The 27,787-nt window shown below is 41.2% G+C and overlaps 1 protein-coding gene across 1 annotated transcript in view; it reads left to right on the top strand.

Annotated features, from left to right (window-relative positions):
* Positions 1–27,787, top strand: part of LOC139417009 (sialoadhesin-like) — a gene marked incomplete at its 5' end in the record, with an annotated part of 55,592 nt that overhangs the window by 9,522 nt on the left and 18,283 nt on the right. The window contains 5 exons of the mRNA XM_071166242.1: positions 12,140–12,415; positions 12,753–12,995; positions 14,756–15,031; positions 15,369–15,611; positions 26,669–26,671. Of these exons, the coding sequence (XP_071022343.1) occupies positions 12,140–12,415; positions 12,753–12,995; positions 14,756–15,031; positions 15,369–15,611; positions 26,669–26,671 (1,041 nt within the window). The remainder of the gene's footprint in view (positions 1–12,139; positions 12,416–12,752; positions 12,996–14,755; positions 15,032–15,368; positions 15,612–26,668; positions 26,672–27,787) is intronic.

Genomic DNA, 27,787 nt, shown 5'->3' with positions numbered 1-27,787 from the left:
GGAACCCCCATGAACTGTAAATCAGTCATTTTTCCCCAAAAAAATCAAAGGAAAAAAAAATCACACTAAACACAACTTGGATGGAGGGACGTATTGGGGTGCGTAGAGACAGACAGTGGCTGCAATAGTTAGCTTTGTTGGAGCTAAAAAAGAACGGTCGGACCTAGAGTTCCGAAACTTTACAATCCTGTTCTAGGCCTCATGTCGATGGTGCGTGGTGAGTTACGTGGCTCTAGACGGTTCTCGGACCGAGAAACAGCTTCGTACATTTGCAATACCTTCAATTCATTTTGACCATTACAAAAATGACGACGTTTAGAAAAGTCTCAGAGACGCAAGGCTAGGTGCATTGAAACCGGCTCGGCCCATAGAGACGGACCCCAACGTTTCTGTCCGATAGCTCGTTCAAGGACCCCGTAGCAAGGCATGGAAAATAGTGGATTTTCAGCACCAATTAGGGTTTTTCTCGGACACCAAATGACCTATCGAGCCGAAACTCGGGATTCGGGGTCGCCTCACATAGGACTTCACATGATGTCCGAACTGGACCCGCAGCTAGAACGTAACTATGTGTTTTACCTTTTTATTATGTTTTAAACTGAAGGCGCTGTGAATTATGGGCCTGCTCTGACATATGTGATAGTTGGCTACTAAATGAGTAGGAAAAAGTGGGTTTGGTGTCCATTGATATCCGTTTGGTGTCATAATGACATCTAATTGACTGATGGACACTGACTTGCTAGTTGACTTTTGTGCATTTGCAATATGTTTAAACGGAGAGGGACCATCACCAAAATGTCATTCTGAAATCAACACAAAAAATGACATCCCCATAGTCTCCAGACTGTGACGAGTTCAACGAGACGCCCCGCTTGACCGTAGCTCGTTCTGAGTGCAGCAAACTTGAAAAAAAGAAGGCCCAAAATGAAGCCTGCCCCACAATGTCATTTGATTTTGGGTGGCAGTGAGAGAACCGTTAGGGTGAGAAGCACAATTCGACCTCAGGTACGTTCCTGAGGTCCTCCCGAACCGTGCAAGCCTAAGCTTGACCGTGTGGCATTAACCCTTCACAGTAAAAAGAAGGTGTTTACTTGAAACAGCTTGCTTTGACTTCTCTCCCCATAGGAATACATTGCCTGCACCTCTAAATTCAACCTGAAGCCTATGTGGGTTATGAATGCCTTATGAACCTGTCTTCTATGACAGTCCATCAGACCACTATGAGGTCTACCTGTGTCGAATCTAAGCTTCCTGGAGCAACCGGAAGTTGTTAAAATCACCCTAAAAGTGTTTACCCATACACTGCCTGCAGTTTGATAGACATAGCGCATTCAACCCTGTGTAGATCAGTCAATTCTTAACGTAAAGACTTAAAACTCAGGATTCTGTAAGTGGCTATGTCATTCAAGATATGTGTTGACTTATAGCTTCCTGTGCCAACCGGAAGTGCCATAATTGGTGTCTCAGGGGCTGTTTCGAGGGGTTAAAAAAGTCTGATCTCTCCAAAATTGCATATGTGTGACTAGGTAACCCTTCTGAACTTTAAATCAGTCATTTCTCCCAACAGATGTCAAAGAAAAGCTCCCTCACACACACACAGGAAGGATGGAGTGATAAAGTGCGGTGCTTAAAGACACAGAGAGCAGGAAATGGCATTACCATAGTCTCCAGACTGTGCTGAGTTCAACGAGCTATCCCGCTTGACCGTAGCTCGCTCGGTCTAGGAGCAGCGACCATTAGAATAGTAGGCCCAAAATGAAGCCTGCCCCACAACGTCATTTGATTTTGGGTGAGAGTGAGAGAACCGTTAGGGTGAGAAGAAAAATTCCACCACAGGAATGTTCCTAAGGTCCTCCCGATCCGTGCAAGCCTAAGCTTGACCGTGTGGCGTTAACCCTTCACAGTAAAACAGTGTTTTTTGATCTCACAGAATGCAGTGTCATCTCTCCCCATAGGAATACATTGCCTGCACCCCTAATTTCAACCTGAAGTCTATATGGGTTATGAATGCCGTATGAACCTGTCTTCGGTACCAGTCCATCAGGCCACTATGAGGTCTACCTGTGTTGATTCTGAGCTTCCTGGACCAACCGGAAGTGGTTAAAATGCCCCTAAAAGTGTTTACCCATACCCTGCCTGCAGTTTGATAGACATAGTGCATTCAACCCTGTGTAAATCAGTCAATTCTTAACGTAAGGACTTAAAACTCAGGATTCCGTAAGTGGCTATGTCAATCAAGATATGTGTTGACTTATAGCTTCCTGTGCCAACCGGAAGTGCCATAATTGGTGTCTCAGGGGCTGTTTCGAAGGGTTAAAAAAGTCAGATCTGTCCAAAACTTCATATATGTGATTAGGCAACCCCCATGAACTGTAAATCAGTCATTTTTCCCCAAAAAATTCAAAGGAAAAAAAAATCACACTAAAACACAAGTTGGAAGGAGGGACGTATTGGGGTGCGTAGAGACAGACAGTGGCTGCAATAGTTAGCTTTGTTGGAGCTAAAAAAGAACCGTCGGACCTAGAGTTCCGAAACTTTAGAAACCTGTTCTAGACCTCCGGTCGATGGTGCGTGGTGAGTTACGTGGCTCTAGACGGTTCTCGGACCGAGAAACAGCCTCGTACATTTGCAATACCTTCAATTCATTTTGACCATTACGAAAATGACGACGTTTAGAAAAGTCTCAGAGACGCAAGGCTAGGTGCATTGAAACCGGCTCGGCCCATAGAGACGGACCCCGACGTTTCTGTCCGATAGCTCGTTCAAGGACCCCGTAGCAAGTCATGGAAAATAGTGGATTTTCAGCACCAATTAGGGTTTTTCTCGGACACCAAATGACCTATCGAGCCGAAACTTGGGATTCGGGGTCGCCTCAGCTAGGCCAACACATAACATAAGAAATGGACCCGCAGCTAGAACGTAACTACGTGTTTTATGGTTTTTTTATGGTTTGAACCCAAGGCGTTGTGAATTTTGGGCCAGCTCTGAAGTATGTAATAGTTGGCTACTAAACGAGTTGGAAAAAGTGGGTTTGGTGTCAGTTTGTATCAGTTTGGTGTCATAATGACATCTAATTGACTGATGGACACTGACTTGCTAGTTGACTTTTGTACATTTGCAATATGTTTAAACAGTGAGGTACCATCACCAAAAGCGACATTCTGAAATCTACCCTAACGAGCGATTGAGATGAACCAGAATCACTGCAAAGCCATCCCGAGTTCATCGGGCCAGTCAATTTCACATTCCTGCAGGATTTTTATAGCATGACAAATTCGTGATGGTACCTGCCCATTGAAACATATTGCAAATGCACAGTGACTTTGAAAAAGTAAGGAAACATAAACATTTTAAAAAAAAATTTAGGTGACCAGTTGCACGCGCATTTGCAATATGATTCTATAGTGAAAAAACATATTGCAAATGCACAGTGACTTTGAAAAAGTAAGGAAACATAAACAAATGGACATAATGAAATCATCATTTTTTTTTCCCCGGTTACCAGTTGCACGCGCATTTGCAATATGATTCTATAGTGAAAAAACATATTGCAAATGCACAGTGACTTTGAAAAAGTAAGGAAACATAAACAAAAAAAATCTAAAAAATGTTTTGGGGGGTGACCAGATGCACGTGCATTTGCAATATGATTCTATAGTGAAAAAACATATTGCAAATGCACAGTGACTTTGAAAAAGTAAGGAAACATAAACATTTTATTTTGATTTTTAGGTGACCAGTTGCACGTGCATTTGCAATATGATTCTATAGTGAAAAAACATATTGCAAATGCACAGTGACTTTGAAAAAGTAAGGAAACATAAACAAAAAAAATCTAACATTTTTTTGGGGGGGTGACCAGATGCACGTGCATTTGCAATATGATTCTATAGTGAAAAAACATATTGCAAATGCACAGTGACTTTGAAAAAGTAAGGAAACATAAACATTTTATTTTGATTTTTAGGTGACCAGTTGCACGTGCATTTGCAATATGATTCTATAGTGAAAAAACATATTGCAAATGCACAGTGACTTTGAAAAAGTAAGGAAACATAAACAAAAAAAATCAAACATTTTTTTGGGGGGGTGACCAGATGCACGTGCATTTGCAATATGATTCTATAGTGAAAAAACATATTGCAAATGCACAGTGACTTTGAAAAAGTAAGAAACAAAAAAAAATACATCTAAAAAATTTTGAGCATGACAAATTCGTGATGGTACCTGCCCATTGAAACATATTGCAAATGCACAGTGACTTTGAAAAAGTAAGGAAACATAAACAAAAAAACATCAACACATTTTTTGGGTAACCAGTTGCATATTTTAGATCACAAGATGACAAAGGTATAGTTTGAGCAAAGTAAAGCTTGAATTTTGAGCATGACAAATTCGTGATGGTACCTGCCCATTAAAACATATTGCAAATGCACAGTGACTTTGAAAAAGTAAGAAACAAAAAAAAATACATCTAAAAAATTTTGAGCATGACAAATTCGTGATGGTACCTGCCCATTGAAACATATTGCAAATGCACAGTGACTTTGAAAAAGTAAGGAAACATAAACAAAAAAACATCAACAAATTTTTTGGGTAACCAGTTGCATATTTTAGATCACAAGATGACAAAGGTATAGTTTGAGCAAAGTAAAGCTTGAATTTTGAGCATGACAAATTCGTGATGGTACCTGCCCATTAAAACATATTGCAAATGCACAGTGACTTTGAAAAAGTAAGAAACAAAAAAAAATACATCTAAAAAATTTTGAGCATGACAAATTCGTGATGGTACCTGCCCATTGAAACATATTGCAAATGCACAGTGACTTTGAAAAAGTAAGGAAACATAAACAAAAAAACATCAACACATTTTTTGGGTAACCAGTTGCATATTTTAGATCACAAGATGACAAAGGTATAGTTTGAGCAAAGTAAAGCTTGAATTTTGAGCATGACAAATTCGTGATGGTACCTGCCCATTAAAACATATTGCAAATGCACAGTGACTTTGAAAAAGTAAGAAACAAAAAAAAATACATCTAAAAAATTTTGAGCATGACAAATTCGTGATGGTACCTGCCCATTGAAACATATTGCAAATGCACAGTGACTTTGAAAAAGTAAGGAAACATAAACAAAAAAACATCAACACATTTTTTGGGTAACCAGTTGCATATTTTAGATCACAAGATGACAAAGGTATAGTTTGAGCAAAGTAAAGCTTGAATTTTGAGCATGACAAATTCGTGATGGTACCTGCCCATTAAAACATATTGCAAATGCACAGTGACTTTGAAAAAGTAAGAAACAAAAAAAAATACATCTAAAAAATTTTGAGCATGACAAATTCGTGATGGTACCTGCCCATTGAAACATATTGCAAATGCACAGTGACTTTGAAAAAGTAAGGAAACATAAACAAATGGACATAATGAAATCATCATTTTTTTTTTCCCGGTTACCAGTTGCACGCGCATTTGCAATATGATTCTATAGTGGACATGATTCAAATGGACATGATGAAATCAACACAACGAGTGATGGAAATGAACAACTATCACTGCCCGGCCGTCCCGAGTTCATCAGTTCAGTCAATTTTGGCCCCCCAAAAAATTGACTTTGGACTTTGACTTTTGACTTCCTATGAAATCATATTGCAAATGGACAAATCATATTCCTTATGCACAAGTAAAAAAAAAAATAAATAATAATGATAATAAAGTATGACTAAAGTATGTCGATAAAGTTCTTATACATGTGTAATTGACACAAAAATTGAAAGAATTTTGAAAAACGGTCCAGAAAGCACTTTTTTAAGGATGTGTGAAGTTTTTTACCAAATTTTGACATTTTTGACTTTTGACTTTTGACTTCCTATGAAATCATATTCCAAATGGAGAAAACATATGCCTTATGCACAAGTAAAAAAAAAAAAAAAAAATGATAATAAAGTATGACTAAAGTATGTTGATAAAGTTCTTATACATGTGTAATTGACACAAAAATTGAAAGAATTTTGAAAAACGGTCCAGAAAGCACTTTTTTAAGGATGTGTGAAGTTTTTTACCAAATTTTGACATTTTTGACTTTTGACTTTTGACTTCCTATGAAATCATATTCCAAATGGAGAAAACATATGCCTTATGCACAAGTAAAAAAAAAAAAAAAAGGATAATAAAGTATGACTAAAGTATGTTGATAAAGTTCTTATACATGTGTAATTGACATAAAAATTGAAAGAATTTTGAAAAACGGTCCAGAAAGCACTTTTTTAAGGATGTGTGAAGTTTTTTACCAAATTTTGACATTTTTGACTTTTGACTTTTGACTTTCTATGAAATCATATTGCAAATGTACAAAACATATGCCTTATGCGCATGTAATTAAAAAAAAAAAAAATATGATAAAAAAATTGGACAAAAGTATATTCATACAGCTCTTACACATGTGTAATTGACAAAAAAATCGAAAGAATTTCGAAAAAAGGCCCAGAAAGCACTTTTTTAAGGGGTGAAAAGTTTTTGAAAAAAATATCCTTTTTTCAAAAATTTTCTTTTGGATGTTGACTTGGGTTACATTTCCAATATGAAAAACCCCGGTGGAGCGCACTCGCCCCCTGTTGGATTTTTGAGGTGTTACAATTGGCAATTGCCATATGGCATTTGCCATATACTTTACACGAATCAACGCCGCTTTGGGTGGTATTGGACATCGTGTATATGGTTTGTCCAATGCCAATATCTTGCCATTCATTTTTGTACAATTCAGGGGGGTATTCCCTTACACTGTTAAGAGGTGCTGAAACCTGCATTATAAACTGGGTGGTTCTTCTTTACACTGTTAAGAGGTGCTGAAACCTGCATTATAAACTGGGTGGTTCTTCTTTACACTGTTAAGAGGTGCTGAAACCTGCATTATAAACTGGGTGGTTCTTCTTTACACTGTTAAGAGGTGCTGAAACCTGCATTATAAACTGGGTGGTTCTTCTTTACACTGTTAAGAGGTGCTGAAACCTGCATTATAAACTGGGTGGTTCTTCTTTACACTGTTAAGAGGTGCTGAAACCTGCATTATAAACTGGGTGGTTCTTCTTTACACTGTTAAGAGGTGCTGAAACCTGCATTATAAACTGGGTGGTTCTTCTTTACACTGTTAAGAGGTGCTGAAACCTGCATTATAAACTGGGTGGTTCTTCTTTACACTGTTAAGAGGTGCTGAAACCTGCATTATAAACTGGGTGGTTCTTCTTTACACTGTTAAGAGGTGCTGAAACCTGCATTATAAACTGAGTGGTTCTTCTTTACACTGTTAAGAGGTGCTGAAACCTGCATTATAAACTGGGTGGTTCTTCTTTTACACTGTTAAGAGGTGCATAAACCTGCATTATAAACTGGGTGGTTCTTCTTTACACTGTTAAGAGGTGCTGAAACCTGCATTATAAACTGGGTGGTTCTTCTTTACACTGTTAAGAGGTGCTGAAACCTGCATTATAAACTGGGTGGTTCTTCTTTACACTGTTAAGAGGTGCTGAAACCTGCATTATAAACTGGGTGGTTCTTCTTGACACTGTTAAGAGGTGCTGAAACCTGCATTATAAACTGGGTGGTTCTTCTTTACACTGTTAAGAGGTGCTGAAACCTGCATTATAAACTGGGTGGTTCTTCTTTACACTGTTAAGAGGTGCTGAAACCTGCATTATAAACTGAGTGGTTCTTCTTTACACTGTTAAGAGGTGCTGAAACCTGCATTATAAACTGGGTGGTTCTTCTTGACACTGTTAAGAGGTGCTGAAACCTGCATTATAAACTGGGTGGTTCTTCTTTCCACTGTTAAGAGGTGCTGAAACCTGCATTATAAACTGGGTGGTTCTTCTTTACACTGTTAAGAGGTGCTGAAACCTGCATTATAAACTGGGTGGTTCTTCTTTACACTGTTAAGAGGTGCTGAAACCTGCATTATAAACTGGGTGGTTCTTCTTTTACACTGTTAAGAGGTGCATAAACCTGCATTATAAACTGGGTGGTTCTTCTTTACACTGTTAAGAGGTGCTGAAACCTGCATTATAAACTGGGTGGTTCTTCTTTACACTGTTAAGAGGTGCTGAAACCTGCATTATAAACTGGGTGGTTCTTCTTTACACTGTTAAGAGGTGCTGAAACCTGCATTATAAACTGGGTGGTTCTTCTTTACACTGTTAAGAGGTGCTGAAACCTGCATTATAAACTGGGTGGTTCTTCTTTACACTGTTAAGAGGTGCTGAAACCTGCATTATAAACTGGGTGGTTCTTCTTTACACTGTTAAGAGGTGCTGAAACCTGCATTATAAACTGGGTGGTTCTTCTTTACACTGTTAAGAGGTGCTGAAACCTGCATTATAAACTGGGTGGTTCTTCTTTACACTGTTAAGAGGTGCTGAAACCTGCATTATAAACTGGGTGGTTCTTCTTTACACTGTTAAGAGGTGCTGAAACCTGCATTATAAACTGGGTGGTTCTTCTTGACACTGTTAAGAGGTGCTGAAACCTGCATTATAAACTGGGTGGTTCTTCTTTACACTGTTAAGAGGTGCTGAAACCTGCATTATAAACTGGGTGGTTCTTCTTTACACTGTTAAGAGGTGCTGAAACCTGCATTATAAACTGGGTGGTTCTTCTTTACACTGTTAAGAGGTGCTGAAACCTGCATTATAAACTGGGTGGTTCTTCTTGACACTGTTAAGAGGTGCTGAAACCTGCATTATAAACTGGGTGGTTCTTCTTTACACTGTTAAGAGGTGCTGAAACCTGCATTATAAACTGGGTGGTTCTTCTTTACACTGTTAAGAGGTGCTGAAACCTGCATTATAAACTGGGTGGTTCTTCTTTACACTGTTAAGAGGTGCTGAAACCTGCATTATAAACTGGGTGGTTCTTCTTTACACTGTTAAGAGGTGCTGAAACCTGCATTATAAACTGGGTGGTTCTTCTTTACACTGTTAAGAGGTGCTGAAACCTGCATTATAAACTGGGTGGTTCTTCTTGACACTGTTAAGAGGTGCTGAAACCTGCATTATAAACTGGGTGGTTCTTCTTTACACTGTTAAGAGGTGCTGAAACCTGCATTATAAACTGGGTGGTTCTTCTTTACACTGTTAAGAGGTGCTGAAACCTGCATTATAAACTGGGTGGTTCTTCTTTACACTGTTAAGAGGTGCTGAAACCTGCATTATAAACTGGGTGGTTCTTCTTTACACTGTTAAGCGGTGCTAAACCCTGCATTATAAGCTGGGTGGTTCTTCTGTACACTGTTAAGAGGTGCTGAAACCTGCATTATAAACTGGGTGGTTCTTCTTTACACTGTTAAGAGGTGCTGAAACCTGCATTATAAACTGGGTGGTTCATCTTTACACTGTTAAGAGGTGCTGAAACCTGCATTATAAACTGGGTGGTTCTTCTTTACACTGTTAAGAGGTGCTGAAATCTGCATTATAAACTGGGTGGTTCTTCTTGACACTGTTAAGAGGTGCTGAAACCTGCATTATAAACTGGGTGGTTCTTCTTTACACTATTAAGAGGTGCTGAAACCTGCATTATAAACTGGGTGGTTCTTCTTTACACTGTTAAGAGGTGCTGAAACCTGCATTATAAACTGGGTGGTTCTTCTTTACACTGTTAAGAGGTGCTGAAACCTGCATTATAAACTGGGTGGTTCTTCTTTACACTGTTAAGAGGTGCTGAAACCTGCATTATAAACTGGGTGGTTCTTCTTTACACTGTTAAGAGGTGCTGAAACCTGCATTATAAACTGGGTGGTTCTTCTTGACACTGTTAAGAGGTGCTGAAACCTGCATTATAAACTGGGTGGTTCTTCTTTACACTGTTAAGAGGTGCTGAAACCTGCATTATAAACTGGGTGGTTCTTCTTTACACTGTTAAGAGGTGCATAAACCTGCATTATAAACTGGGTGGTTCTTCTTTACACTGTTAAGAGGTGCTGAAACCTGCATTATAAACTGGGTGGTTCTTCTTTACACTGTTAAGAGGTGCTGAAACCTGCATTATAAACTGGGTGGTTCTTCTTTACACTGTTAAGAGGTGCTGAACCCTGCATTATAAGCTGGGTGGTTCTTCTGTACACTGTTAAGAGGTGCTGAAACCTGCATTATAAACTGGGTGGTTCTTCTTTACACTGTTAAGAGGTGCTGAAACCTGCATTATAAACTGGGTGGTTCATCTTTACACTGTTAAGAGGTGCTGAAACCTGCATTATAAACTGGGTGGTTCTTCTTTACACTGTTAAGAGGTGCTGAAACCTGCATTATAAACTGGGTGGTTCTTCTTGACACTGTTAAGAGGTGCTGAAACCTGCATTATAAACTGGGTGGTTCTTCTTTACACTGTTAAGAGGTGCTGAAACCTGCATTATAAACTGGTGGTTCTTCTTTACACTGTTAAGAGGTGCTGAAACCTGCATTATAAACTGGGTGGTTCTTCTTTACACTGTTAAGAGGTGCTGAAACATGCATTATAAACTGGGTGGTTCTTCTTTACACTGTTAAGAGGTGCTGAAACCTGCATTATAAACTGGGTGGTTCTTCTTTACACTGTTAAGAGGTGCTGAAACCTGCATTATAAACTGGGTGGTTCTTCTTTACACTGTTAAGAGGTGCTGAAACCTGCATTAGAAACTGGGTGGTTCTTCTTGACACTGTTAAGAGGTGCTGAAACCTGCATTATAAACTGGGTGGTTCTTCTTTACACTGTTAAGAGGTGCTGAAACCTGCATTATAAACTGGGTGGTTCTTCTTTACACTGTTAAGAGGTGCTGAAACCTGCATTATAAACTGGGTGGTTCTTCTTTACACTGTTAAGAGGTGCTGAAACCTGCATTATAAACTGGGTGGTTCTTCTTTACACTGTTAAGAGGTGCTGAACCCTGCATTATAAGCTGGGTGGTTCTTCTTTACACTGTTAAGAGGTGCTGAAACCTGCATTATAAACTGGGTGGTTCTTCTTTACACTGTTAAGAGGTGCTGAAACCTGCATTATAAACTGGGTGGTTCATCTTTACACTGTTAAGAGGTGCTGAAACCTGCATTATAAACTGGGTGGTTCTTCTTTACACTGTTAAGAGGTGCTGAAACCTGCATTATAAACTGGGTGGTTCTTCTTGACACTGTTAAGAGGTGCTGAAACCTGCATTATAAACTGGGTGGTTCTTCTTTACACTGTTAAGAGGTGCTGAAACCTGCATTATAAACTGGGTGGTTCTTCTTTACACTGTTAAGAGGTGCTGAAACCTGCATTATAAACTGGGTGGTTCTTCTTTACACTGTTAAGAGGTGCTGAAACCTGCATTATAAACTGGGTGGTTCTTCTTTACACTGTTAAGAGGTGCTGAAACCTGCATTATAAACTGGGTGGTTCTTCTTGACACTGTTAAGAGGTGCTGAAACCTGCATTATAAACTGGGTGGTTCTTCTTTACACTGTTAAGAGGTGCTGAAACCTGCATTATAAACTGGGTGGTTCTTCTTTACACTGTTAAGAGGTGCTGAAACCTGCATTACTGGGTGGTTCTTCTTTACACTGTTAAGAGGTGCTGAAACCTGCATTATAAACTGGGTGGTTCTTCTTTACACTGTTAAGAGGTGCTGAAACCTACATTATAAACTGGGTGGTTCTTCTTGACACTGTTAAGAGGTGCTGAAACCTGCATTATAAACTGGGTGGTTCTTCTTTACACTGTTAAGAGGTGCTGAAACCTGCATTATAAACTGGGTTGTTCTTCTTTACACTGTTAAGAGGTGCTGAAACCTGCATTATAAACTGGGTGTCTCTTCTTTACACTGTTAAGAGGTGCTGAAACCTGCATTATATACTGGGTGGTTCCAGTCCTGAATGCTGATTGGCTGGAAGCAATGGTATATGACAAACGTATAGCACGGGTATTACAAAGCCTGTCTGTCTGTTTGTCTGTCTGACAAAGCATTTATTTTTATGCTAAACGGAGCTCTTCTTCTCATTCTCTCTCTCTCTCTCCTCCTTCCACCTTCCTCTCTCTCTCCTCCTCTCTACCTTCCTCTCCCTCTCTCCCTCTCTCCCTCTCTCTCTCTCTCTCTCTCCCTCTTTCCCTCCCTCTCTCCCTCTCTCTCTCAGATCTCTCTCTTCCTGCCTCTCTGAGTGTCAGTCCTGACAGATCTCAGTTCTTTGAATATGAGTCTGTCTCTCTGAGCTGTGAGGTTCAGGGGAACTCTGCTGGATGGAGAGTGAAGAGATACACAGTCTCTAGGGAGCGTTCAGATTGTGGAAGAAAATGGGGAAAACCACAAGGGTCTTCATGCATCGTGTCACTAATACCATCAGACAGTGGAATGTACTGGTGTGAGTCTGGGTCTGGAAAACACAGCAACGCTGTCAACATCACAGTACATGGTATGTCCACAAACACCATCTACTATCATTATAGTGTTTAGTGGTTCATCTGGTTTCAGATAGATGATGTTATGTTTATAGATGATGTTTATATATTATATACAGCTGGAGCTGTGATCCTGGAGATACCTGTTTATATATGATGTTTATATATTATATACAGCTGGAGCTGTGATCCTGTAGAGACCTGTTTATATATGATGTTTATATATTATATACAGCTGGAGCTGTGATCCTGGAGAGACCTGTTTATATATGATGTTTATATATTATATACAGCTGGAGCTGTGATCCTGGAGAGACCTGTTTATATATGATGTTTATATATTATATACAGCTGGAGCTGTGATCCTGGAGAGCCCTGCCCTTCCTGTGACTGAGGGAGATTCTGTGACTCTGCGCTGCAGATATCAGGGAACTCTCTCTAACCACACAGCTGATTTATACAAAGATGGATCCCTGATCAGGGCTGAGACTACAGGAGAGATGACCATCCCTGCAGTATCCGAGTCAGATGAAGGACTCTACAAGTGTACCAACTCTGAAGGAGAATCACCAGAGAGCTGGATGACAGTGACAGGTGAGAATATGAGAAACCTTGACATTCAGATTATCTGGTTCTTCTTTACACTGTTAAGAGGTGCTGAAACCTGCATTATAAACTGGGTGGTTCTTCGTTACACTGTTAAGAGGTGCTGAAACCTGCATTATAAACTGGCTGGTTCTTCTTTACACTGTTAAGAGGTGCTGAAACCTGCATTATAAACTGGGTGGTTCTTCTTTACACTGTTAAGAGGTGCTGAAACCTGCATTATAAACTGGGTGGTTCTTCTTTACACTGTTAAGAGGTGCTGAAACCTGCATTATAATCTGGGTGGTTCTTCTTTACACTGCTAAGAGGTGCTGAAACCTGCATTATAAACTGGGTGGTTCATCTTTACACTGTTAAGAGGTGCTGAAACCTGCATTATAAACTGGGTGGTTCTTCTTTACACTGTTAAGAGGTGCTGAAACCTGCATTATAAACTGGGTGGTTCTTCTTTACACTGTTAAGAGGTGCTGAAACCTGCATTATAAACTGGGTGGTTCTTCTTTACACTGTTAAGAGGTGCTAAACCCTGCATTATAAGCTGGGTGGTTCTTCTTTACACTGTTAAGAGGTGCTGAAACCTGCATTATAAACTGGGTGGTTCTTCTTTACACTGTTAAGAGGTGCTGAAACCTGCATTATAAACTGGGTGGTTCATCTTTACACTGTTAAGAGGTGCTGAAACCTGCATTATAAACTGGGTGGTTCTTCTTTACACTGTTAAGAGGTGCTGAAACCTGCATTATAAACTGGGTGGTTCTTCTTGACACTGTTAAGAGGTGCTGAAACCTGCATTATAAACTGGGTGGTTCTTCTTTACACTGTTAAGAGGTGCTGAAACCTGCATTATAAACTGGGTGGTTCTTCTTTACACTGTTAAGAGGTGCTGAAACCTGCATTATAAACTGGGTGGTTCTTCTTTACACTGTTAAGAGGTGCTGAAACCTGCATTATAAACTGGGTGGTTCTTCTTTACACTGTTAAGAGGTGCTGAAACCTGCATTATAAACTGGGTGGTTCTTCTTGACACTGTTAAGAGGTGCTGAAACCTGCATTATAAACTGGGTGGTTCTTCTTTACACTGTTAAGAGGTGCTGAAACCTGCATTATAAACTGGGTGGTTCTTCTTTACACTGTTAAGAGGTGCTGAAACCTGCATTACTGGGTGGTTCTTCTTTACACTGTTAAGAGGTGCTGAAACCTGCATTATAAACTGGGTGGTTCTTCTTTACACTGTTAAGAGGTGCTGAAACCTACATTATAAACTGGGTGGTTCTTCTTGACACTGTTAAGAGGTGCTGAAACCTGCATTATAAACTGGGTGGTTCTTCTTTACACTGTTAAGAGGTGCTGAAACCTGCATTATAAACTGGGTTGTTCTTCTTTACACTGTTAAGAGGTGCTGAAACCTGCATTATAAACTGGGTGTCTCTTCTTTACACTGTTAAGAGGTGCTGAAACCTGCATTATATACTGGGTGGTTCCAGTCCTGAATGCTGATTGGCTGGAAGCAATGGTATATGACAAACGTATAGCACGGGTATTACAAAGCCTGTCTGTCTGTTTGTCTGTCTGACAAAGCATTTATTTTTATGCTAAACGGAGCTCTTCTTCTCATTCTCTCTCTCTCTCTCCTCCTTCCACCTTCCTCTCTCTCTCCTCCTCTCTACCTTCCTCTCCCTCTCTCCCTCTCTCCCTCTCTCTCTCTCTCTCTCTCCCTCTTTCCCTCCCTCTCTCCCTCTCTCTCTCAGATCTCTCTCTTCCTGCCTCTCTGAGTGTCAGTCCTGACAGATCTCAGTTCTTTGAATATGAGTCTGTCTCTCTGAGCTGTGAGGTTCAGGGGAACTCTGCTGGATGGAGAGTGAAGAGATACACAGTCTCTAGGGAGCGTTCAGATTGTGGAAGAAAATGGGGAAAACCACAAGGGTCTTCATGCATCGTGTCACTAATACCATCAGACAGTGGAATGTACTGGTGTGAGTCTGGGTCTGGAAAACACAGCAACGCTGTCAACATCACAGTACATGGTATGTCCACAAACACCATCTACTATCATTATAGTGTTTAGTGGTTCATCTGGTTTCAGATAGATGATGTTATGTTTATAGATGATGTTTATATATTATATACAGCTGGAGCTGTGATCCTGGAGATACCTGTTTATATATGATGTTTATATATTATATACAGCTGGAGCTGTGATCCTGTAGAGACCTGTTTATATATGATGTTTATATATTATATACAGCTGGAGCTGTGATCCTGGAGAGACCTGTTTATATATGATGTTTATATATTATATACAGCTGGAGCTGTGATCCTGGAGAGACCTGTTTATATATGATGTTTATATATTATATACAGCTGGAGCTGTGATCCTGGAGAGCCCTGCCCTTCCTGTGACTGAGGGAGATTCTGTGACTCTGCGCTGCAGATATCAGGGAACTCTCTCTAACCACACAGCTGATTTATACAAAGATGGATCCCTGATCAGGGCTGAGACTACAGGAGAGATGACCATCCCTGCAGTATCCGAGTCAGATGAAGGACTCTACAAGTGTACCAACTCTGAAGGAGAATCACCAGAGAGCTGGATGACAGTGACAGGTGAGAATATGAGAAACCTTGACATTCAGATTATCTGGTTCTTCTTTACACTGTTAAGAGGTGCTGAAACCTGCATTATAAACTGGGTGGTTCTTCGTTACACTGTTAAGAGGTGCTGAAACCTGCATTATAAACTGGCTGGTTCTTCTTTACACTGTTAAGAGGTGCTGAAACCTGCATTATAAACTGGGTGGTTCTTCTTTACACTGTTAAGAGGTGCTGAAACCTGCATTATAAACTGGGTGGTTCTTCTTTACACTGTTAAGAGGTGCTGAAACCTGCATTATAATCTGGGTGGTTCTTCTTTACACTGTTAAGAGGTGCTGAAACCTGCATTATAAACTGGGTGGTTCATCTTTACACTGTTAAGAGGTGCTGAAACCTGCATTATAAACTGGGTGGTTCTTCTTTACACTGTTAAGAGGTGCTGAAACCTGCATTATAAACTGGGTGGTTCTTCTTTACACTGTTAAGAGGTGCTGAAACCTGCATTATAAACTGGGTGGTTCTTCTTTACACTGTTAAGAGGTGCTGAAACCTGCATTATAAACTGGGTGGTTCTTCTTTACACTGTTAAGAGGTGCTGAAACCTGCATTATAAACTGGGTGGTTCTTCTTTACACTGTTAAGAGATGCTGAAACCTGCATTATAAACTGGGTGGTTCTTCTTTACACTGTTAAGAGGTGCTGAAACCTGCATTATAAACTGGGTGGTTCTTCTTTACACTGTTAAGAGGTGCTGAAACCTGCATTATAAACTGGGTGGTTCTTCTTTACACTGTTAAGAGGTGCTGAAACCTGCATTATAAACTGGGTGGTTCTTCTTTACACTGTTAAGAGGTGCTGAAACCTGCATTATAAACTGGGTGGTTCTTCTTTACACTGTTAAGAGGTGCTGAAACCTGCATTATAAACTGGGTGGTTCTTCTTTACACTGTTAAGAGGTGCTGAAACCTGCATTATAAACTGGGTGGTTCTTCTTTACACTGTTAAGAGGTGCTGAAACCTGCATTATAAACTGGGTGGTTCTTCTTTACACTGTTAAGAGGTGCTGAAACCTGCATTATAAACTGGGTGGTTCTTCTTTACACTGTTAAGAGGTGCTGAAACCTGCATTATAAACTGGGTGGTTCTTCTTTACACTGTTAAGAGGTGCTGAAACCTGCATTATAAACTGGGTGGTTCTTCTTTACACTGTTAAGAGGTGCTGAAACCTGCATTATAAACTGGGTGGTTCTTCTTTACACTGTTAAGAGGTGCTGAAACCTGCATTATAAACTGGGTGGTTCTTCTTTACACTGTTAAGAGGTGCTGAAACCTGCATTATAAACTGGGTGGTTCTTCTTTACACTGTTAAGAGGTGCTGAAACCTGCATTATAAACTGTGTGGTTCATCTTTACACTGTTAAGAGGTGCTGAAACCTGCATTATAAACTGGGTGGTTCTTCTTTACACTGTTAAGAGGTGCTGAAACCTGCATTATAAACTGGGTGGTTCTTCTTTACACTGTTAAGAGGTGCTGAAACCTGCATTATAAACTGGGTGGTTCTTCTTTACACTGTTAAGAGGTGCTGAAACCTGCATTATAAACTGGGTGGTTCTTCTTTACACTGTTAAGAGGTGCTGAAACCTGCATTATAAACTGGGTGGTTCTTCTTTACACTGTTAAGAGGTGCTGAAACCTGCATTATAAACTGGGTGGTTCTTCTTTACACTGTTAAGAAGTGCTGAAACCTGCATTATAAACTGGGTGGTTCTTCTTGACACTGTTAAGAGGTGCTGAAACCTGCATTATAAACTGGGTGGTTCTTCTTTACACTGTTAAGAGGTGCTGAAACCTGCATTATAAACTGGGTGGTTCTTCTTTACACTGTTAAGAGGTGCTGAAACCTGCATTATAAACTGGGTGGTTCTTCTTTACACTGTTAAGAGGTGCTGAAACCTGCATTATAAACTGGGTGGTTCTTCTTTACACTGTTAAGAGGTGCTGAAACCTGCATTATAAACTGGGTGGTTCTTCTTTACACTGTTAAGAGGTGCTGAAACCTGCATTATAAACTGGGTGGTTCTTCTTTACACTGTTAAGAGGTGCTGAAACCTGCATTATAAACTGGGTGGTTCTTCTTTACACTGTTAAGAGGTGCTGAAACCTGCATTATAAACTGGGTGGTTCTTCTTTACACTGTTAAGAGGTGCTGAAACCTGCATTATAAACTGTGTGGTTCATCTTTACACTGTTGCAAGGTGCTGAAACCTGCATTATAAACTGGGTGGTTCTTCTTTACACTGTTAAGAGGTGCTGAAACCTGCATTATAAACTGGGTGGTTCTTCTTTACACTGTTAAGAGGTGCTGAAACCTGCATTATAAACTGGGTGGTTCTTCTTTACACTGTTAAGAGGTGCTGAAACCTGCATTATAAACTGGGTGGTTCTTCTTTACACTGTTAAGAGGTGCTGAAACCTGCATTATAAACTGGGTGGTTCTTCTTTACACTGTTAAGAGGTGCTGAAACCTGCATTATAAACTGGGTGGTTCTTCTTGACACTGTTAAGAGGTGCTGAAACCTGCATTATAAACTGGGTGGTTCTTCTTTACACTGTTAAGAGGTGCTGAAACCTGCATTATAAACTGGGTGGTTCTTCTTTACACTGTTAAGAGGTGCTGAAACCTGCATTATAAACTGGGTGGTTCTTCTTTACACTGTTAAGAGGTGCTGAAACCTGCATTATAAACTGGGTGGTTCTTCTTTACGCTGTTAAGAGGTGCTGAAACCTGCATTATAAACTGGGTGGTTCTTCTTTACGCTGTTAAGAGGTGCTGAAACCTGCATTATAAACTGGGTGGTTCTTCTTTACACTGTTAAGAGGTGCTGAAACCTGCATTATAAACTGGGTGGTTCTTCTTTACACTGTTAAGAGGTGCTGAAACCTGCATTATAAACTGGGTGGTTCTTCTTTACACTGTTAAGAGGTGCTGAAACCTGCATTATAAACTGGGTGGTTCTTCTTGACACTGTTAAGAGGTGCTGAAACCTGCATTATAAACTGGGTGGTTCTTCTTTACACTGTTAAGAGGTGCTGAAACCTGCATTATAAACTGGGTGGTTCTTCTTTACACTGTTAAGAGGTGCTGAAACCTGCATTATAAACTGGGTGGTTCTTCTTTACACTGTTAAGAGGTGCTGAAACCTGCATTATAAACTGGGTGGTTCTTCTTTACGCTGTTAAGAGGTGCTGAAACCTGCATTATAAACTGGGTGGTTCTTCTTTACACTGTTAAGAGGTGCTGAAACCTGCATTATAAACTGGGTGGTTCTTCTTTACACTGTTAAGAGGTGCTGAAACCTGCATTATAAACTGGGTGGTTCTTCTTTACACTGTTAAGAGGTGCTGAAACCTGCATTATAAACTGGGTGGTTCTTCTTTACACTGTTAAGACGTGCTGAAACCTGCATTATAAACTGGGTGGTTCTTCTTTACACTGTTAAGAGGTGCTGAAACCTGCATTATAAACTGGGTGGTTCTTCTTTACACTGTTAAGAGGTGCTGAAACCTGCATTATAAACTGGGTGGTTCTTCTTTACACTGTTAAGAGGTGCTGAAACCTGCATTATAAACTGGGTGGTTCTTCTTTACACTGTTAAGAGGTGCTGAAACCTGCATTATAAACTGGGTGGTTCTTCTTTACACTGTTAAGAGATGCTGAAACCTGCATTACAGTCTCATTGAAGATCTTCTTCCCAAGATGGCATAGCAGTTCAGACGTATTTTTGTCCTCGTCTTGTCGTGTATATAAATATATAGATATATTTACAACTTCTTTTTTTTTTCACATACATTTTTAATTTTCCAAAAACTTTTCCAAAAACTCATCTTCAGAACATTCTCCTGCAATCCGCTTCACCAATTTATATTTATATAAAAAAGTATTATTTACCTCAGATCTGTAATCCTCCGAGAGGCTAGCCAGAAATTAGTCAGAAGCTAGCCGGGAGCTAGCCAGAAGCTGGTCCAGAAGCTACTCTGAAGCTGGTTCAGAAGCTAGTTAGCTTATTTACTGGCTAATCGTTAGTACTCAGCTAACCACGGTTTGTGGTCATCGGCTGTCCTTTGGCTCGAGTATCTATCGCCAGTTTTGTACGGCGCGGTGCAGCGCAGCGCGGCTCGGAACGGAACATACCGGATTTCGGCCGCTGGCTCTGGACATCCATACCTGGATCTCACAGCTAGCTAGCTGCTATCCGTGTGACTATCGGCTTTCGTCGATTCCGGAGCTAACATCAATTGTTCCGGAGCTAGCCAGCTGAAGAGTTCCATCAATCACTCCTGGGCTGCAGTCACCTATCCGGACCCGTTTTGCTGCCTACGCGGAGCCCCACCGGGCCTTCACAGTTGGACTGCCGACGTTGTCTACCCGAGGGAATTGTCCGGCTGGCTCCTCCGGCGCAACGTTGCCTGGGCGCCCATCTGCGGCCTGCTAGCCGTTGGCTATCTTATCGGCTGCTATCTGAATAGACAATCGGACAATTTTTATTTTATTTTTATTTATTTATTTATTTTTCTTCTCGGGCCTCTATAACTATATCTATTGTTTTTATTTTTGTTGTTGTTGTGTGATTTGGATTAATCCCCTCTACCACACGGAAACCCACTAATCTACTGACGGAACGCAAGAGTTGGCTAATAACAGACCTCCATTCTATGCTAGCTTGCCCCTATGCTAGCTTGCTACCGATTTAGCTGTCTAAATCGCCGTGACCCCCAACCAACCTCTCCACTCACTGGACCCTTTTGATCACTCGACTGAGCTTGCCTCTCCTTAATGTCAATATGCCTTGTCCATTGCTGTTCTGGTTAGTGTTTATTGGCTTATTTCACTGTAGAGCCTCTAGTCCTGCTCATTATACCTTATCCAACCTATTAGTTCCACCACCCACACATGCAATGACATCTCCTGGTTTCAATGATGTTTCTAGAGACAATATCGCTCTCTTCATCACTCAATACCTAGGTTTACCTCCACTGTATTCACATCCTACCTTACCTTTGTCTGTACATTATACCTTGATGCTATTTTATCGCCCCCAGAAACCTCCTTTTACTCTCTGTTCCAGACGTTCTAAACGACCAATTCTTATTGCTTTTAGCCGCACCCTTATTCTACTCCTACTCTGTTCCTCTGGCGATGTAGAGGTGAATCCAGGCCCTGCAGTGCCTAGCTCCACTCCTATTCCCCAGGCGCTCTCTTTTGACGACTTCTGTAACCGTAATAGCCTTGGTTTCATGGATGTTAACATTAGAAGCCTCCTCCCTAAGTTTGTTCTATTCACTGCTTTAGCACACTCTGCCAACCCGGATGTTCTAGCTGTGTCTGAATCCTGGCTTAGGAAGACGACCAAAAATTCAGACATTTTAATTCCAAACTACAACATTTTCAGACAAGATAGAACTGCCAAAGGGGGCGGTGTTGCAATCTATTGCAAAGATAGCCTGCAGAGTTCTGTCCTACTATCCAGGTCTGTACCCAAACAATTTGAACTTCTACTTTTAAAAATCCACCTCTCTAAAAACAAGTCTCTCACCGTTGCCGCCTGCTATGGACCACCCTCTGCCCCCAGCTGTGCTCTGGACACCATATGTGAACTGATTGCCCCCCATCTATCTTCAGAGCTTGTGCTGCTAGGCGACCTAAACTGGAACATGCTTAACACCCCAGCCATCCTACAATCTAAACTTGATGCCCTCAACCTCACACAAATTATCAATGAACCTACCAGGTACCTCCCCAAAGCCTTAAACACGGGCACCCTCATAGATATCATCCTAACCAACTTGCCCTCTAAATACACCTCTGCTGTTTTCAACCAAGATCTCAGCGATCACTGCCTCATTGCCTGCATCCGTAATGGGTCAGCGGTCAAACGACCTCCACTCATCACTGTAAAACGCTCCCCGAAACACTTCAGCGAGCAGGCCTTTCTAATCGACCTGGCCGGGGTATCCTGGAAGGATATTGATCTCATCCCGTCAGTAGAGGATGCCTGGATATTTTTTAAAAATGCCTTCCTAACCATCTTAAATAAACATGTCCCATTCAAGAAATTTAGAACCAGGAACAGATATAGCCCTTGGTTCTCCCCAGACCTGACTGCCCTTAACCAACACAAAAACATCCTATGGCGTTCTGCATTAGCATCGAACAGCCCCCGTGATATGCAGCTGTTCAGGGAAGCTAGAAACCATTATACACAGGCAGTTAGAAAAGCCAAGGCTAGCTTTTTCAAGCAGAAATTTGCTTCCTGCAACACTAACTCAAAAAAGTTCTGGGACACTGTAAAGTCCATGGAGAATAAGAACACCTCCTCCCAGCTGCCCACTGCACTGAAGATAGGAAACACTGTCACCACTGATAAATCCACCATAATTGAGAATTTCAATAAGCATTTTTCTAAGGCTGGCCATGCTTTCCACCTGGCTACTCCTACCCCGGTCAACAGCACTGCACCCCCCACAACAACTCGCCCAAGCCTTCCCCATTTCTCCTTCTCCCAAATCTGCTCAGCTGATGTTCTGAATGAGCTGCAAAATCTGGACCCCTACAAATCAGCCGGGCTAGACAATCTGGACCCTTTCTTTCTAAAATTATCTGCCAAAATTGTTGCCACCCCTATTACTAGCCTGTTCAACCTCTCTTTCGTGTCGTCTGAGATTCCCAAAGATTGGAAAGCAGCTGCGGTCATCCCCCTCTTCAAAGGGGGTGACACTCTTGACCCAAACTGCTACAGACCTATATCTATCCTACCATGCCTTTCTAAGGTCTTCGAAAGCCAAGTCAACAAACAGATTACCGACCATTTCGAATCTCACCATACCTTCTCTGCTATGCAATCTGGTTTCAGAGCTGGTCATGGGTGCACCTCAGCCACGCTCAAGGTCCTAAATGATATCTTAACCGCCATCGATAAGAAACATTACTGTGCAGCCGTATTCATTGATCTGGCCAAGGCTTTCGACTCTGTCAATCACCACATCCTCATCGGCAGACTAGACAGCCTTGGTTTCTCAAATGATTGCCTCGCCTGGTTCACCAACTACTTCTCTGATAGAGTTCAGTGTGTCAAATCGGAGGGTCTGCTGTCCGGACCTCTGGCAGTCTCTATGGGGGTGCCACAGGGTTCAATTCTTGGACCGACTCTCTTCTCTGTATACATCAATGAGGTCGCTCTTGCTGCTGGTGAGTCTCTGATCCACCTCTACGCAGACGACACCATTCTGTATACTTCTGGCCCTTCTTTGGACACTGTGTTAACAACCCTCCAGGCAAGCTTCAATGCCATACAACTCTCCTTCCGTGGCCTCCAATTGCTCTTAAATACAAGTAAAACTAAATGCATGCTCTTCAACCGATCGCTACCTGTACCTACCCGCCTGTCCAACATTACTACTCTGGACGGCTCTGACTTAGAATACGTGGACAACTACAAATACTTAGGTGTCTGGTTAGACTGTAAACTCTCCTTCCAGACCCATATCAAACATCTCCAATCCAAAGTTAAATCTAGAATTGGCTTCCTATTTCGCAACTAAGCATCCTTCACTCATGCTGCCAAACATACCCTTGTAAAACTGACCATCCTACCAATCCTCGACTTTGGCGATGTCATTTACAAAATAGCCTCCAATATCCTACTCAACAAATTGGATGCAGTCTATCACAGTGCAATCCGTTTTGTCACCAAAGCCCCATATACTACCCACCATTGCGACCTGTACGCTCTCGTTGGCTGGCCCTCGCTTCATACTCGTCACCAAACCCACTGGCTCCATGTCATCTACAAGACCCTGCTAGGTAAAGTCCCCCCTTATCTCAGCTCGCTGGTCACCATTGCATCTCCCACCTGTAGCACACGCTCCAGCAGGTATATCTCTCTAGTCACCCCCAAAACCAATTATTTCTTTGGCCGCCTCTCCTTCCAGTTCTCTGCTGCCAATGACTGGAACGAACTACAAAAATCTCTGAAACTGGAAACACTTATCTCCCTCACTAGCTTTAAGCACCAACTGTCAGAGCAGCTCACAGATTACTGCACCTGTACATAGCCCACCTATAATCTAGCCCAAACAACTACCTCTTTCCCTACTGTATTTTATTTATTTATTTATTTTGCTCCTTTGCACCCCATTATTTTTATTTCTACTTTGCACATTCTCCCATTGCAAATCTACCATTCCAGTGTTTTACTTGCTATATTGTATTTACTTTGCCACCATGGCCTTTTTGCCTTTACCTCCCTTATCTCACCCCATTTGCTCACATCGTATATAGACTTGTTTATACTGTATTATTGACTGTATGTTTGTTTTACTCCATAAAGGTGAAATAAATAAATAAAAAAAATAAACTGGGGGGTTCCAGTCCTGAAAGCTGATTGGCTGGAAGGAGTGTTATATCACAAGTATGGCAAAGCATGTATTTTTAATTAAAATAAAATGTTATTATGCTGATGCTGCCACCACCATGCTTCAAGACAAAATGTATTTTTCACATGCTACGAATACAACAGGTGTAGTAGACCTTACAGTGAAATGCTGAATACAACAGGTGTAGTAGACCTCACAGTGAAATGCTGAATACAACAGGTGTAGTAGACCTTACAGTGAAATGCTGAATACAACAGGTGTAGTAGAGCTTACAGTGAAATGCTGAATACAATAGGTGTAGTAGACCTTACAGTGAAATGCTGAATACAACAGGTGTAGTAGACCGTACAGTGAAATGCTGAATACAACAGGTGTAGTAGACCGTACAGTGAAATGCTGAATACAACAGGTGTAGTAGACCTTACAGTGAAATGCTGAATACAACAGGTGTAGTAGACCTCACAGTGAAATGCTGAATACAACAGGTGTAGTAGACCTCACAGTGAAATGCTGAATACAACAGGTGTAGTAGACCTTACAGTGAAATGCTGAATACAACAGGTGTAGTAGACCTTACAGTGAAATGCTGAATACAATAGGTGTAGTAGACCTTACAGTGAAATGCTGAATACAACAGGTGTAGTAGACCTTACAGTGAAATGCTGAATACAACAGGTGTAGTAGACCTTACAGTGAAATGCTGAATACAACAGGTGTAGTAGACCTTACAGTGAAATGCTGAATACAACAGGTGTAGTAGACCTTACAGTGAAATGCTGAATACAACAGGTGTAGTAGACCTTACAGTGAAATGCTGAATACAACAGGTGTAGTAGACCTCACAGTGAAATGCTGAATACAACAGGTTGTAGACCAGGGGTGTCAAAGTCAAATGGACGGAGGGCCAAATAAAAAAATCAGCTACAAGACGAGGGCCGGACTGTTCGAATGTTCATTGAAAAATTTTTAAATGACGCATATAGTCTAGTGAACCTAATTGAACCTACTGAAAACCTAACAAATATATTACAATATGATCAGATAAATAAAGCAATATTTTCTTATGGCTCTGTCAGTAATCTTTAATTTTCAACAGACACAAAAGACAAATTTCCTTTATATAAATATCCCCATAACATGAACATTAAATGAAAGAAACCGGTATTCAAGGCACCATCAGTAGACTATATTTTCTATTTTAGCAAAAGTGGGCTAAATTTACTTCAAAGAAAAAACAATAATAGCAATTTTCTATCATCCACTCAACTGAAATATTTTTAAAATATAATTGGATTGAAATACAAAAAAATAAAGTGCAAAAATCTATTAATCAAAAACAACACTTTGTTTAAGGAGAAGTAACATGCAGTGAAAACAAATATTAAATTTTAACTTTTAAACTTGAACTGAGTAAAAACTCTAAATATGTGATTGCACAGTAATGTTCACTTGTTTGAGGTTGAGGGTGATACTTGGTGGTGTCCCATCTTTTCCACAAGTTCATCAATGTTCGGGGTAAGGCTCTGAGCTGAAGAAATCCTCAGAATTGAGTGGAGGTGTTCAGCAGTAAGTCGACTTCTGTGTGATGTTTTGTTCAGGTTCATCAAAGAAAACAGTTGTTCACACAGGTATGTGCTGCCAAACATAGACAACGTTTGAGCAGCCTGGATGCGCAGCTGGGGCATTGTGCCGGGGAGGAAACGGGCGAACTCCGCAGCACCCACTGCCGCATATTTTGCCCTCAGTGCATCATTGCATTGGAGGTCAATCAACTCCATTTGGAGGTTTGGTGGTGAGCTTTCCACGTCAACAGCAAATGGGTTACCGAGCAGTTCCAACCTGCTTTTTTGTGCTTCAAAGTCAGCAAATCGGCGTCGAAAGTCAGCGGCAAGCATACCTATTTTATCAGCCAACTGTGTGCTCGGGAACGCACTGGTAGAGAGCTTCTCTTTCATGGTCTGGCAGCTGGGAAAGTGGCTCAAATTTTCTTTCCGCATCTGCGTCTCCCACAGAGTCAGTTTGGTTTTAAATGCCTTCACTGTACTGTACATATCAGAGATGACACGATCCCGACCCTGCAGCTGCAAGTTTATTGCATTCAGATGACTCGTAATGTCACACAGAAAAGCCATTTCACACAGAAACATTTCGTCTCGGAGTTGTGTTGTGTCTTTCCCTTTGCTGTCCAAGAACAGACAAATCTCCTCACGAAGCTCGAAACATCTTTGAAGCACCTTTCCCTGGCTTAGCCATCGCACCTCTGTGTGATAAGGCAAATCACCATGCTCCGTTTCTAACTCCGTCAGAAATGCCTTGAACTGGCGGTGATTCAAACCTTTGGCTCTGATAAAGTTAACTGTGCGCGTGATGATGCTCATTACATGCTCCATTTTCAAGGCTTTACCGCACAACGCTTCCTGGTGTATGATACAATGATAAGCTGTCAGCTCACCTGTCGCGTTTTCCTCTTGCATCTTTTCCCGTATCTTCGCCACCAGTCCGCTCCTGTGTCCACACATCGCAGGTGCTCCGTCGGTTGTCAAACCCACGAGTTTTTCCCAAGGCAGCTCCATCTCATTTACACATCTTGACACCTCTTCATACAAATCATGCCCCGTAGTTGTGCCATGCATAGGACGTAAAGCCAAAAACTCCTCTGTCACGCTTAGGTTGGAGTCCACTCCGCGGATGAAAATTGACAACTGGGCAATGTCAGAAATGTCGGTGCTCTCATCCACAGCCAAGGAATATGCAATAAAATCTTTTCCCTTTTTCACAAGCTGCTCTTTTAGATTGATGGACAACTGGTCTACTCTCTCGGCAATGGTGTTTCTGCTCAGACTCACATTTAAAAAGAGTTGCCTTTTTTCTGGGCAAACTTCGTCACAAACTTTAATCATGCAGTTTTTGATGAAATCCCCCTCCGTAAATGGCCGGGCTGATTTAGCGATCTCTTCTGCCAAAATAAAACTGGCCTTGACAGCAGCCTGGCCTTGTGATTTGGCTTTTTTGAACAGAGCCTGTCGAGATTTGAGGCCTCGTTTTAATTCCTCTGCCTTTTGTAGCCTTTGTTCCATGTCCATATTCTTGTTTTTGTCCGCGTGTTTCGTTTCATAATGTCGTCTCAGATTATACTCTTTCAGTACCGCCACACTTTCTCCACACAGAAGACACACAGGTTTTCCAGCTACCTTCGTGAACATATACTCCGACTCCCACCTTGTTTGAAACCCCCGGTTCTCAGTATCCACCTTCCGTTTTGCCATTTTTGATGGGTATCTGAAAGTTAATTTTACTGTGATGCTGACGACTGCTGTGCCAATAAATATTGAAATGAAGCAGCCTACTGCTCGGTGCGTCACCTTTGCATTGTGGGAAATGTAGTATTGGTGCGTGTAAAAGATCTGCGGGCTGCCGGCTTGCTGCGGGCCGGTTCTAATAATAAATCAAGATCATCCCAGGGGCCGTAAAAAACCTTCTTGCGAGCCGGATGTGGCCCACGGGCCTTGACTCTGACATATGTGTTGTAGACCTTACAGTGAAATGCTGAATACAACAGGTGTAGTAGACCTCACAGTGAAATGCTGAATACAACAGGTGTAGTAGACCTCACAGTGAAATGCTGAATACAACAGGTGTAGTAGACCTTACAGTGAAATGCTGAATACAACAGGTGTAGTAGACCTCACAGTGAAATGCTGAATACAACAGGTGTAGTAGACCTCACAGTGAAATGCTGAATACAACAGGTGTA

Source organism: Oncorhynchus clarkii, chromosome 9 (assembly GCF_045791955.1).
Source record: "Oncorhynchus clarkii lewisi isolate Uvic-CL-2024 chromosome 9, UVic_Ocla_1.0, whole genome shotgun sequence".
Taxonomy (NCBI): Eukaryota; Metazoa; Chordata; class Actinopteri; order Salmoniformes; family Salmonidae; genus Oncorhynchus; species Oncorhynchus clarkii.
Note: the sequence above shows the minus strand (reverse complement) of the source record. Positions and strands in the feature narration are given on the sequence as shown.